This window comes from Sinohyriopsis cumingii, chromosome 18 (genome assembly GCF_028554795.1).
Source record: "Sinohyriopsis cumingii isolate HCF-2022 chromosome 18, ASM2855479v2, whole genome shotgun sequence".
Lineage (NCBI taxonomy): Eukaryota > Metazoa > Mollusca > Bivalvia > Unionida > Unionidae > Sinohyriopsis > Sinohyriopsis cumingii.
In genome coordinates this window covers 79,661,165-79,676,184 of record NC_142978.1, presented here as the reverse complement: position 1 = coordinate 79,676,184, position 15,020 = coordinate 79,661,165, and the positions used below count along the sequence as shown (strand labels likewise).

At 36.8% G+C, this 15,020-nt stretch overlaps 1 protein-coding gene across 2 annotated transcripts in view; it reads left to right on the top strand.

Moving 5' to 3' along the window:
• The window catches only part of LOC149777140 (ARF GTPase-activating protein GIT2-like), a 182,920-nt gene that overhangs the window by 24,874 nt on the left and 143,026 nt on the right, over nucleotides 1–15,020 (top strand). For both annotated transcript variants that reach the window (XM_089941832.1, XM_089941831.1), the window contains exon 2: nucleotides 6,445–6,578. In XM_089941832.1, coding sequence (XP_089797958.1) covers nucleotides 6,445–6,578 — 134 coding nt within the window. The remainder of the gene's footprint in view (nucleotides 1–6,444; nucleotides 6,579–15,020) is intronic.

The following is a 15,020-nucleotide window of genomic DNA, read 5'->3' as shown; positions in this document are numbered from 1 at the left end:
GATCTGGATCTGTGCAATTTAAAGTTGGGCTCATTCTGTAAGTGAGTATAATGGTAAGCTGTTTCTTTCATGTACCCCAGCCTTCAGTCAAACTCAAAACCACCAAATACCATATATATTCACTTATGAGTCCAGTTGTAAACTGCACAGACCTAGAGCTCCCATTGTGTCATGCACTGGCAGTTCTGGGTCTGGGCAGTTTGTTAATAGTAATCTGTAGAAGAAGGAACATAGACCCAGGTCTGCAGGTACATTATGATATGGCAGCACAGAATCTATGTTGTTTGCGGTTGAACTCGACTTACAAGCAGTATATATGGTGCATGTGCTTTTATGCTGTAAAGCACCAAACCAAACCCAAAATTGCAAAGTCACTTGCACATAATATAAACCTGAGCATACAAATAACACATACCTAGACTGCTATGAAGTAACACCAATTTATAAAAGTAATGCAAAGGATGACCTTGGAAATTACAGACCAATTTCAGTTTTGCCACTTATCTTAATGGTAATAATGGACCTCATATAGAACAATCAGGCTTTAGACAATTCCATTTTTGTCAAACAGCTCTTACCGTATATACAAACTGAAAACTGCATACTCAGATCTGCCATTGCATACTGTTGGTAAATATTGGTCTATGCAGTTTGTTAGGAGTAATAAGTACAACATGCAGTATAGACCCTGATCTGCTTGAATATTATGTGATGGCAGATTAGGGTCTCTTGTTTGCAGTTGGACCTAACTTCAAGACAGTGACAGAAACTTGATTTGGTGACATGAATATAGCTAATTTAATTGGGGATTTGTTCTTAGATTTTAAAAAGCATTTGAGTTGGTAGATCTTAACATTCTGATTGAAAAATAATGACACTGTAACTTTGATGAAAATACTTTGAAATGGGTGACAGTATTATTTTGTAAGTACCATATATACTCATGATAGGTTAGATCCAATTTCCAAAACTTTGTAGACCCAGAACATGCACGCAGATTAGGGTCTCTTTTGTCTTTTCTATTGATTAGTCCTAACAAACTTAGTAGACCCAGATATGCTTGCACATTATGCAGCTACAGATCTGGGTCTGTGCATTTTGTAGTTGGATGGGACTTGCACACACATATATATGGTAATACTAAATTTAGTCTGGCACCTGTGAAAGCAGTCATCCCAAAAGGATAAGTCTTAGGCCCACTCTAAGACCCATTGCTTACCTCATTTTTATTAATGATCTTCTATTTGCACCTTTAAAGTCTCTGACAGATTTGTTTGTTGTAGATATCATGTTACATATTTAAGTCCCTCCATTAACAAGGATGAAACCAATATAAATGTGGATCTTAATAATACTGAACTGTGACACCGGAACATGGTCATGTTAATGAATAACAGCATGCTAATGGATGATGGGAAACTAAAGTGTGTGATAAAAAGTGTATATTCATACTTATATGTTGGGTCCAACTACAAATAACAGATCCTGATCTGCTGAGAAAGAATGCATTGGCAGATTAGGGTACATATTGAATGGAGGGCTTGCTCCAAACAGACTGCATTATGCAAGGGCAGATATTGGTCTGCAGTTTGTGGTTGGATCCAACTTGGGTTCAGATACATGCAGTTCTAATCAGAAAGTGACTTGTAAGAAACATAATCGTCTTTGCCTAACTGTTGAAAATTCATAAATAGAATGTGTTTCTAATCACAAGTAACTTGTTCATCTTTACCTATTTCTGTATTGGTATGTTTAAATTAATAAAGGGGTGAAACGATGCACCTGTGACACATATCGATACGATACATGATACACAGCCAGCGATATTATACATATCGATACACATATTAACTAGATTGTCTTTCTTTGTTTGGAATGTATATGGTGCTCTTTTATGTATGTTGACTCATTGTATTTCCATTATGCAGATCACAAATAGTCATATAGTGATATATATTTATATGCAACTCTCATCGATGACAAGATAATAAAACTACTTCCAAACAGATTACCTGTTGGCTGTTAGTGAGTTTTATTTAACGTTATAGCCATTTAATGTTGGCTCCATTTAATTCACTTTAGCCACCAGACCTTTGTTTTACATGGCATGAATGCTTTGAAAACATTTTATTACCAATTTCATGTCTCACTTAAACTTGGTAGACATTAAGATGTTATCTTCAAAACGGAAGAAATAATGCAGTTTCCTTGTGCAAAGAAAATCTAATCTAAAACATATCCTGACATGGGAATGAAGATGAATACCAACAAAATCTTTCACATTGTACTTCCTGCAGATGCAAAAGACTGATGCAGCCACAGATACCTGCATTTGTTATTTAAAGGAAGGAAAACTACTGACAACATCCAGTCCTATTCTACAATTTTAAAGTACTTTACATATCAATGACTTTTGCACGAAGTTCCTTTGTTGCTTTGCCAATACGTCCTGAAAAGCTACATTAATTTATTATTGGTGGTTATTGTTTAACCTGGACTGGAACAAGTAATAACCACCAGTGAGAGTTCGATGTAGCATATTTCATGGTGTGACACACCAGTTAAGTGTAGATTTCAAATCGACCACAGAAGACATTGATACAATTCAAGGTAAAAACCTCACGTAATATTGGTGATGATGAGTAAAGTACTTCATTATACATGTACACATGGAGCACATTTGGAATGTATTATATATTTTGAACTTGCTGCTGTTTTAAGATACTTAAAATGGAATGGGGGTAGGGGGTGTGGTGGGAGATACGAACCATGCCACTCTGTGTTAATTTGTAGACAGCGAGCGAATATTCTCAATAGTCTTTTCTTTTTTGCTAATAAACATGAGTGCCTGTGACTGCAAATGCTGTTTCAGATGAATTCTAAATTTAAAGAATAACAAGGCAAACTAATAATATTCATGACTGCTGAAGACTAAAATAAATTGTATACAGAAAGTATCATTCTTTTATTAATTCTCCATCTCTTGTATCGATATGTTTATGGTTACAGCAAAAGTATTGATGCATTGATATAATGATGAATTGCTTCACCCCTAAGATATATATATTTTGTATATATATTTGTGCAGAAGACCTACCTCAAGGGGAAATATTTTTGTTGTTGTTGTTGTTGTTGGGTTTAACGCCATTTTTCGGCACACGAGAAATATTTTTGTACTGAGTTGCATGAAACATGAACTGTTCCGATGGCCTAAGTATCTGCCTTGGATGCAGAACGTTATGCATTTGAACCCTTACCAAATCATATCAAAGACTTATACAAATGGTACTTGCAGCTGACTGGTCTGAGCCTGGTGTCAGGATAATGTGAATGGGTGGGACATGATGCTACATATGTCTGTGACATGATGTCCCACTGCTAGACATCACTATAAACTGCCACACTGCAGACATTGCAGTGATTGAAACTTTATAAATGCTGCTTTAAAAATCCAATTAATGCACACACATGTACCTGTTTTAAATTCTCCTTCTTTTTCTTCTTCTATTTATCATTATTATTATTATTATTATTATTAATTTTTGTTATTATTATTATACCTGTGCAAAACATTATATGTTGCTTTGTATTGATACTAATGTTGTGAGCTTGAGGTTTGATATTTTAGTGTTCTGCCTGGATTAACGATATTACTAATAAGCACTTCAATTTTTGTTTTTATTGAATCAGATTTATGCTTTCTTGCAATTTTTTGTTTTCATTGGGTCAGACCTAGAATCCTTGCAATTTTTTGTTTTCATAGGATCAGATCCATGCTTTCTTGCAATTTATTGTTTTCATTGGAACAGACCTATGCTTTCTTGCAATTTATTGTTTTCATTGGAACAGACCTATGCTTTCTTGCAGTGTTTTGTTTTCATTGAATCAGATCTATGCTTCCTTGCAATTTATTGTTTTCACTGGGTCAAACCTATGCTTCCTTGCATTTTTTTTTTTCTTTCTTTCAATCAGATTTATGCTTCCTTGCAATTTTTTAGTTTTCATTGGGTCAAAATTTACTATGCTTCTTTGCAATTTTTGTGCTTCTTGGGCCAAATCTATGCTTCCTTGCAATTTTTTTTGTTTTCATGGAGTTAAATCTATGGTTCCTTCTAATTTTTGTTTCCATTGGGTTAAAAACCAAATTTTTGTTTTCATGAGTTAAATCTCTGGTTCCTTCTAATTTTTGTTTTCATTGAGTTAACTCTCTGGTTTCTTCTAATTTCCGTTGTCATTGAGTTAAATCTATGGTTCCTTCCAATTTTTGTTTTCATTGAGTTAAATCTATGGTTCCTTCTAATTTTTGTCTTCATTGAATCAGATCAGTGGTTCCTTGCAATTCTTTTTTAATTATTTCTAAAAGAAAGATATTTAATGAGATGTATATGATAATCCTTATGGAACAGCAACACAAGTAGGTTAATTAATGTTTTGTTTTGTTTTAATGGCACTTTTAACACCATATTGGCTATACCAGTCTGAGGAAAAAGGAACCGAGTCCCTTTCCCAAGGACACATCCAGGCAGCCAACGAGTTAGTGGTAAAACAATACATTCATGCAATTCATGTTACACAGCCTGTGATATAATACGTTGTCAAACCACATATCAACTTCATGATCTTTTCGTCTTTCAAAGGTCTGTCAGTGGTAGGATAATGCAACCAGGTAGTGGTGAAAAATACATTCATACAATTCATGTTACGCAGCCTGCGATATAATACATTGTCAAACCACATATCAACTTGATGATCTTTTCATCTTTCGAAGATCTGTCATTGGTGGGGTTGTGCCATTTTATGTGTTAACATTTTGGTTGTATTTTCAGTATGCAGGTTACAGACAAGCAGACAAAGATTTGTCGTATGTCTATGTGCCTTTTTGTTATCCTTTACAAACATCGTATTTCATGTCTTCACTTAAATTCGGAATGCATGATGATGTTATCTTTAGGACAGAAAAATAGTGCTATTTCCAATAGTGTTAGTGGGCATGTTTAACAATCAAATCCATCACATTGTACATACTGCTGATGCAAAACACATGCTTCAGCCACAGGTGCTTGTTTGTGTCAGTACAAAGGAAAATATTGACAACAGCCATATTAACAAGGTGACTATAATTAAAGTGTTTTGGATTCAGCCCCTTCACCATTTTCATGCTGAATGTTTTTGCTGATTCCTTCAACATGGTCAGCTGCTGATTACATATATCAGCTTAGAATGAGACATTCCAAACTTGTTCTCCATGTATGAGTTAAGTACATAATTTATAGATAATTTAATATGGCCACTTTTGCATGAAGCTTATGTTTTTTTGCATCTGTTTGGATCAAGTTTTGCTGCAATGCTTCCGGTGTTATACAGTGAATAACCTTCAGTTAGTTCTGATTGGTGGTCAGTTTTATTTTGGATTTGAACAAACAATAACCACCAATCAGAACTGAATGTAACATATTTTACTGCATGACACAGCAGAAGTCTAGCATTCAAATTCAATCCATGTAGACAGATAAAAAGCAACATGGAAGCTTCGCATAAAAGATCAGCAAAGTCTTTAAAGGACACAGAAGGAACAAGTCTGGAATGTTACCTTTACATTGATATATGTTATTGGTGGATGAGCATGCTGATCTGACAATTAATGAGCATGAAATTGGCGGCTGGGGATGGGGGGCAAATTTCAAACAACTTAGTCACCTTTTGTACATTTGTAGAAAGCAAGTGAGTTGTCAATGGTCTTTTTTTTTATCTGACAGGAATGAGTGCATATGCCTGTGACAGTTGTCTCCTATGAATCATCAACTTAAAGAATAAAAAGGCAAACAACTAATAATTATTCACGACTGCTGAAGATTAAAGTAACTTGTATAGTTTTGTATCGATTCCTCATTTCTTGTATTGGTATGGGTATCATATGGAAAGAAGTATCATTACATGGATATATTGATTGATCATTTTACCCCAACAGCCTGGACTAGATTTATTATTGCTGATTAAGTTGGAGTAATGTGCCTTATCCAGTGACACAACATGGTAGTGGCCCCAGCTGATCTGATGGATGGTTCAAACCTTACCCTTTTGGTTGCAAGTCCAGCACATTACCAGTGAGCCATCATTGCTCCTAACTTACAGTGTATTCTGCAAACAACTTCATCAAAGTCAGTGAGTGAAATGGGAACTACAGTCTCATTTCTTTCATGCAACAAAATTTATTCCACAGACTCCTTCGGTCAGCAACTTGAATGGGATGATTTACGGGTGATTATAGAACTTAAATCCTTCTATTAAAAATCATGTAGATAATCTGACATTTAATGGGAATTGTTTGCATAATATTAACAAAATTAGATTGTATTATATAACATTATATAGGAAGTTATAATTGCTGTCTCTCCTGATAATCTTTTAAAATAAATCCATAACATTGCATTATATCTTTTCCAGACCCAGGATGGGCCTCAATAAATCGTGGAGTTCTGATCTGTGATGAATGCTGCAGTGTCCATCGTAGTCTGGGTCGCCACATCTCCCAGGTCAAGTCCCTCAAGAAAGGACAGTGGTGTTCCACACAGCTAGCAGTAAGATTCTGTCTTAAACTAAATAAAGCACAATTCGCTGTCTCAGTTCACAGTACTGTACCAACATAGTAATACAGTTATGAAAGATTTTTTTGCAAACACCATGTACAGTATTAAGTATTTTTTCTAGCTAGGTTGGCTTCTAACTCTGGATTCTTTAATGGAAACTATCGATTCCAGTAATACTCTATCCACAAAACCCCTTATCTTCACTTCTGTCTTGATAATTTGCATGAAGTGGATTCCATAAACACAGACCATGGCATAAGCATTAGTCATGAAATAATGAAGTAGACTCAAATTTTTAGTCATATGGTAGGTGTGGGGTGCAACTGATACATGAGAATTATGAGTCAAATGGAGTATAAAATGAGATTTGTTACAAGACAGTTATAAATTAAGTTTACATGCAGTTCTCTCAAATGCACACAACAGTTCAGTTAGACAGCCCCGAAATTCCAGCCAGTGTTTTCCAATTTCCTACCATGAAGGAGGCAAGTCTGTCTCATGTCCAAAGATCCACCTTTATTTCCCAGATGGGACCAAATAACTAGAAATGTCTCCAATGATGCTTCCTCATCCAAACTTACTTTTCAGCAATGACTGAGATTCAAGAGCAAGAGACAACACAGCACAGGGAAATAAGGACTGATTTCAAACAGTTTCTCTTTCTGACAGCCTCATTCTCATGATAGTATACTCGTGCTGCCTTTTTCTTTCATTCTGGTGAGAAGAAGACCAACATTTTGTTCTGAAGTGGGATATTCTGTGCTCCAAGGACCCATGGATGTTGCAGGTTGTATTGAAGGCCCTTCTCCATTATCATGGGTTACCTTTGCTCCGGATGTCCCCAAAGACCCATACAGTCTGGCAGCAGGAAATTGACTCAGTCCTCCATAAAAGGGTGGCAGAAATCATTCACAGAACAATTTAGATGGGATTTTACTCAAGGCTCTCGTTAGTCTTGAGTGGAAAGATGAGACCAGTAATCTCTATCAGTCAGTACATGCAGGCACACAGGTTCAGGAATGAGACCTTAAGGCTGAGCTTCACTGCCATCCAAGAGGGGGACTTTATGGTTAGTCTAGACCTGCAAGCTGTATACCTTCATATTTCCATTTGTTCATGATATTCCTGAGGTCATCAAAAGGAGCATCAGGTACAAGTCCCTAGGTGTTCATCATAGTTATGGACTGGATTGTGTCACTTTTCAGGACCACATGCATGTTCCTGACTTCAAATTATTTGGACACCATTGACCAAAAATAGTTGAACAATGTTTTGCACAAAGACAAGAAAAGCCCTTGCATCTTTCTTGCTTTACCTCCGATTGTTTATTGACTGCAAATCTGATGTTATCCTGTTGTAGAATTTCATTTATATGGGTTGGAATCTGAAAATTCTCTAAATCTGTTTGCTTCCATCTTCAGTGTACCTTGAAGATCATCTCTGTGGTAAAAACATAATCTTGAGTAAAATTTCAGCTCAGGAAATTCTTTTTCCTAGTGGGTTTGCAAAATGCAGCTGTGAAGGACCTATCATGGTTTATTTTATGAATCCTTTTTCAAGATCATCTGTAGGAAAAAAATGACTTGCATTGTTGCCAGTACAACATGCAGGGGTGCCTATTGCCTGTACTGTTTCCAAGGTGTGAACTGGATTTGATCCATTCATCTAGGTTGAGTGAGCTTAAGAGTGGTATATACTCACTGAGCTCCTGGAGATGAAAACTGTAATGTCTTTCTGTCTTGGCAGTAAATTCTATCTTGAAAGGGTGTTCTGGTTCTTTCCAACAACATTGCTTTCTTCATTATTTCTGAAGGCAGGGGAAACCAAATCCTGAAATCTAGTTTGTGGCCATCTTGAAACTCTTGTTTTAGTTAAAGGAAAATCATTTTGAATGGGATTTTCTTCAAGAGAGTTCTAATGGTGTCATCTTGGTTTTAAATGAAAATGACTAACTCCTAATGTGGCCACAATGGTGCTATCTTGAATTTATATTGTTATCTTTATTCCCAAATAGATGGCTTTATCAACATGTGGTTTTCACCAGTAGTCTTCTTATGATACCTCATTTCTCAACCAAGCATCACTAAGGTATGGGATTGCGATCATTGCTGAAAAGACCAAGCTAATGACAAAGAACCCAAGTGCATCAGAAATGAAAAAGGATCAGAAAAATCAGTAAAAGGACAGAAGCTGGGCACAGAGACAAGCTTCAAGTACCTAGCTGCTCTTGCCTCAGATGAGGTTCTTTCCAGGATTGTGCAGACAACAGCTGTGCTTGCTTGGCTGAAGCCTGTTGGGAAAGACAATATCATGCTTGGGTCCAAGATCAAGCTTAAGTGCTCCCTCGTCATGTCCATATTCCTGTGTGCATGTGAAACATGGACCCTGACAACAGAACTAGAGAGAATAATCATTGCCTTAAAGATGAAATGTTATCAAGGTGTCCTAATCCTCTCGTACTTAGATGACGCTTCGAATTAGCATCTGAATCCAGAGTGCAATTGGATCGTATGAAGATCTGCTCACCACTGTAAAGAAATGCAAACGAAGATGAGATGGTATGGTCATCTCACACTCATCAGGCCTGTCAAAGACAGTCCTACAGAGCACAGTGAGAGAAAAGAGAAAACAAGGCAGATGGAAGAAATGGGAAGAAAACATCAAAGGATGGACAGGCATTGACTTTACAAAGTCGCAAAGAGCTTTGGAGAACAGGGCAAAATGGAGAGAGATTGTCGCAAAGTCATCAGTTCCACCCTTTTGACCAGCCAGGTTATGGGAGAAATGAAAATGAAAAAGATGACCCAAGAGATGTTTTATCTCAAAAATCTCAACTAGACCTGGTGGGTCCTTTATCAGCAGCTCATCAGATTACCTCCCCATGTCCCTTTGCTTGTCTGTAATGATACAGATTACTCGGTTTGTGCTGGATTGCAGTTACATATCTGGAAGAGCAAGCACTTCTGCTATAGTAGTAACTGATGGATGATGGGATTTCTCACTCAAAGGGAATACCATTCTAGTTTTTCCGTTCATAAACAGACAGTATTTTAGACCTTTTTGTGCTAAAACAAGCCAAAAGACAATAAAGGTTTGGTTTTATTTACTTGGGAGGTGAATTTACGTAGTAGTGGAAGGGCTCCTAGTACAGTATGATCTGGTCAACATTATCAAAGAAATGTATTAAGTTCAAAAATTTGTTTCTTGCATTTATTTGTTCATCTGGCCATATATGGCCAAGCAAGATTGTAGTTTTGCCCTGTGTCCATCATGTGTCACTTGTCATGCATCCATGAACAGAATTAGACCAAAATGGACAGAAAACATTCTAGCATGAAGGCCTTTCAAATTTACATTAATGATGCCAGGTTTCAAATATGGTGACTGTTACAAGAAATAGATAAACCTTTAAGCCACTTTTCAAAAACAGCTGTTAGAATTTAAGCAACTACGACAGCTTATTTCATGAAGACTTTAAAAAATGTGTACAGACGCTGCTGATCCAATATAGCCAACATTACTGATAATAGATAAACCTTTAAATGACTTTATATTAAATAAACAAAAACATTCAGAACTTCACAAAATTTGATAGAAGCATCCTGACACAGAAAGCCTTTTAGATTTGTACCAGTGGTGCTGTTCCACTATCAGATATTGCTACAACTACTAAAAGAAGAAGAACCTCCTTTACACTGCTTAAGAAAAACTGCTTTTCAAATTTGCATGTAAGATACTAAAATAAGATAACCCTTAAATGAATTCTTCTCAAAACTCTGTGGACACGATTTCGCATAAGGTATCCTGGCCATTCAGGTTTGCACAAATGATGATAATCTTTCATTCAAAATTCCTGCCGTTAATAAATATACTAATCAAATACTAATAGTAATTAAATTTACACTTATCAAATTTATTGGCAAAATGCTCTTGCATTCGGCTGTAAGATAGATGTTAAATAGGTGAGCAATCACAGGCCTACTTGGGTCTTTTGTTCTTCCTCCCTGTATTTTTTGTTTCATCTCAGTCCTTGAATCTATCTGTGTTTGTGTGTGTCTGTGTTTGTGTGTGTGCGTGCGCATGCATGCATGCATGCCCACACAGACACATGCAGTAGAAACAGTTATTCAAACTCCTGTTATCTGACTACCTGGTATTATCCAAACTATTTGTCTGCTCCTGTTTGTTTCTTGTATCTTCTTGTATATCTGTTATCAGAACATCGCTTATTTGAGTACACCCTGTTAATTGAAGTAATTCAGGAGTCAGAAATCTTATCCAAAGTGTGAAAACCATCATGAGTGGCATGTTTGATTTCTTCAGTCATGACACCTGTCTGTCTAAACTGTGAGTATTGTTTAATTGAAAAGCAGGTTATGTTTATTGTTTGATGTTAATCCAATAATTGACTCACCTTTGATAACATCGTTATCAGTTCAGCTTGATAATAGAAAGTCAGAAAATCCCATAAATGCTTTAAAAGTTACATTTGACTATACATCTATTTTTCAAAACTCTAGATAAAGTCACTTTGGTTTTTTTTGTCTTTGTTTTACAATGTGCTAACGATAGCAAGGAAACAGTATACAAGAATAACAGAAATGATACTCTGTTATATCTCTGTTGAATATATATATATATATATATATATATAAAGTGTGGGTTTCATCTTCTGAGATATGTGTAAGAAAATTATCGAACAAAGTCATGAAGAGCTAAAATAAACTGTTATGTATTTAACTTGATGTACATTGTACCTTCATGAACTTCATTTGTCCAGATCCCAATATTTTTGGAAGTTTTCTTCTAGTCTTTTCTCGGGGCCCAGAGTGGCATAGTGGTCTAAAGCACTCTCCATTATGGATCACAGCCATCTGACCTCTGTGTGGGTTCGAATCTAGGATTCGGCCAATGTGGGTATGTGAGAAAGATTGCCAGTAGCTTCTCGTGGGTTGATGGTTCTTTCTGGGGTTTTCCAGGGTTCTTCCTCCACCATTAATACTGGCCACCATGTATAGCCTATTGTGTGCTGAAAAATGGCATTAAACCCTACAACAACAACAACAACTAGTCTAGTACTCCAGGGTCATTATTTGATAAACCAAGGTCATGAAACCAATAAGCATCATTGTTGCCATTGATACCACCCAAGAAATGGTTTTTTTTTTTGCACATTAAAGATACACCACCAAGCTTGCAATATTGACACAGTTATTTATAAACAAAACTTTTTGTTAGGATGTTTGCCAAGTTTTATCATTTCAGCCTGCTCATGTGAGCAAGAAAAAGCTGTTGGAAAATTAGCTAAAGATATTGGTCTATTCCTGATTCACACAAATTGTATACCATATGTATTTACTTATGAGTCCAGCTCTGAATTGCACAGACCCAAATCTACCATCACATGATGCACTGGCAGATCTGGGTCTGTGCAGTTTGTTAGGAGTAATCAGAACAAACAGCATAGACCCAGATCTGCAGGTGCATAATGTAATGGCAGATCTTTCCTTTTGGAATAAAAATTCGGTTTTTTAAATGTATGAATCAGAATTGAGAAGAGATACTTAAATCACCCCAGTGCATTATCATTTCTTCTCTTCCTGGTTTCTAAAGATGAATTAACCTTATCTTGGTATTACAAGTTGTTGAATGAATAAGAACTTATTTCAGAAGTGGAGCAATGGAAAAGAGAATTCAGTGGTAAAATATAAACTTAGTGTTAGACATATTAGTATGCTGTGAGGAAATCTTACACTGATTTTTTCTCCACAAAGGTTGCCCCACATTATTACATCATGGAACCGTGGCCAAACATTTTCATTCACCTCGACTGTAACATAAAGGTTTTGGATTTAGTCATAATAAAGAATTTTTGAAACTTTTTAGCCTAAAATAGATCATGCAGTCACATCTATATGTCAGTCACATCTGGATATCTACTATTTTCTTATATCATCACAGGTACAGTGAGATTTTTTAAGGCCAGGGCATCTTTGCTTGCAAAGGGTTGTCATTCCACTTTATTTCACATGCTGGTACATTGTGTCTTTGTATGGTTCTGAAAAGGGTCTGTTAGGTTACTGCATTGAATCCCACCCTTTATGGGTTAGGGTAAACCCCCTTATTTATAATGTACAGTTGGTTATGAGTAAGTAAAAATGCAAATTAGGCTCCACCACAATATGATAGGAATTCATATAGTACCTTTATTTTAAATATTAATTCAAAACATCAATTTGATGGGGGTATTTTCCACTTCACCATTGTATATTAAGTTCATTTCATTTGACTTGCTTTGTTTTTATGTGTGTGTCTGCATTGTTCCTATGGAACAATGAAGATTTAATGAGTAAATATCTTCATTATTAGGAAAAAGACAATAATTTCCTCACAAATGAATCATTGTTTACTTTATGCAAATACACTGGGTTGTATATAAAATGCACTGTAAACAAAGAAGGTGACATAATGTGATTTCATCTTGTCGTTATTATTGTTTTCTTTCAGATAATTTTATATCAGAGAACAATGTTGGGATAGTCTGCGGGGAAAGTGTGGCCACAAAAAGGGCCCTTGGGACACTTACCCAGACTGACTCACGTGTTCCAGTTGCATACATAAGAATCATACTTTTGACACAATATGAACTAATGAAATCTGGAATATTACTTATTCCAGACATATATATATATATATATATATATATATATATATATATATATATATATATATATATATATATATATATATATATATATATATATACACACAGGGCAGAGGAAACATCAGTTTCCCTCATCATCTGAATTTTCAGCTTTTTATCTTACAGAGCCCCATAAAGCCCACTGTAAGAAGACTAGTTCTTTCAGCTTGGAAGAACACTCCCAGGTCCCAGGAGGTTATGGGACTAACCTCTTTGGAAATAAGTAACAGAGAATGAATGTTCAAGGAGTAGATTGTCGAACACCCCTCATATTCACAGTAGTGTGATGCTGCCTTCCTCAGGAAGGAAGTGCATCTCTCATCTCAGTGGAGCATCATGTTGGCTTCTTCAAGGAAGGAAGTGCAGTGCTTATCTCGGGGCAGTGTGTTGCTGCCCTCTGCAAGGAAGTGCACCACTCTTGTCAGAGTAGTTTGTCATACACTCCCAAATGAGAGGAGCAACATTTCAACTTGATGAGTGATGAAGACTCTTGACTGGTCATCTGTCAGTGTCTGGTGATCAGTCACTGGTCAGTTCATCAAAATGACAGGTCAGTGTATGGTGACCAGTCACTGGTAAGTGTGACAGGTCAGTGTTTGGTGATGATTGAAATCATGCCAGTCACTGGTCATCTCATACCAGTTGCCAAGTTTTGACCAGTCAATAATCAGAGGCCTCATGGTACAGGGTTATTATTGGATCCCCTCTCCACGTTTTACCATGGTAGCTGTTACAGGATTGGGAGTATGTCCAGTGGGTTCACTTGGACCAGATTGACATCCTCTTCACCTTTTATCTCAATTAATCCATTTGAGATGTGGGTCCCTCCCCCTCAGAGTAGTTGTCCCATCCCCCCACCTGGCCCAGATTAGAGGTGATGCTGCGTCTCATGTCCTGCTATCATCTCCTTGTCAATTGGCATCCATCAGTAAGGCTGGAGGAAAAGCATCAGTTTTGTAGTCTTCCTGGATCTTCTGGAGCACATGGAACTCCTTCTCACGATGATGAACAAGTAAAGGATATTTTGCTGAGTGCTCCTTTGTTGTTGCCACCAAAGGACATAGTGATGCACATATACTTTCCTACTCTGAGTGTTCTAGATGATGATATGTTATCTCTCTTCATCAATTCCAATGAGCTCAAGGTAAAAACAGCTCATGTGACACCTCTTGTCAGGCCACCAACTCCTCTTCTGGATGATAAAGAGGAAATATGGTCCTTTGATAAAGTGGTAAATGAAGTTTACTGCCTCTTACCCATGGACTGGTGCCCAAAACCATCTGATGCACAGCCAAGAAGATTTTATTTCCGTTTTGGAAAAGCTCTCTGGTATTCAACCACAACCAGATCTCCTACTTTTTCCACATTATGGCCCATTAAACCTTCCCAGTTGGATAGTAGTCTGACTTCTGATCACCATAGCTTACCATGCTGACTTCTTCTCAGCTACTTAGTTTAGTCTGCTGATGGAGGCCTTTCTGAACCCAGCCACATTACAGTACATGCTGTAAGCTGTGATCAAGACATCCTGGCATTCACTTTCTGTTTTGCAATGGCTTCATCTGCGGTGACATTTTGCTGAACTCCTCAAAAGGCTTAATTAAACAAATTAAAGACTTTCTAGGGATGCTCCGTTGGAAGCCGAGTCCACCTTCAGATGACTTATCCCTACCGTGGCTTCACAAGATTTGAAGGATCATCAATATAGATCCTTCACACCCACTCTTGAC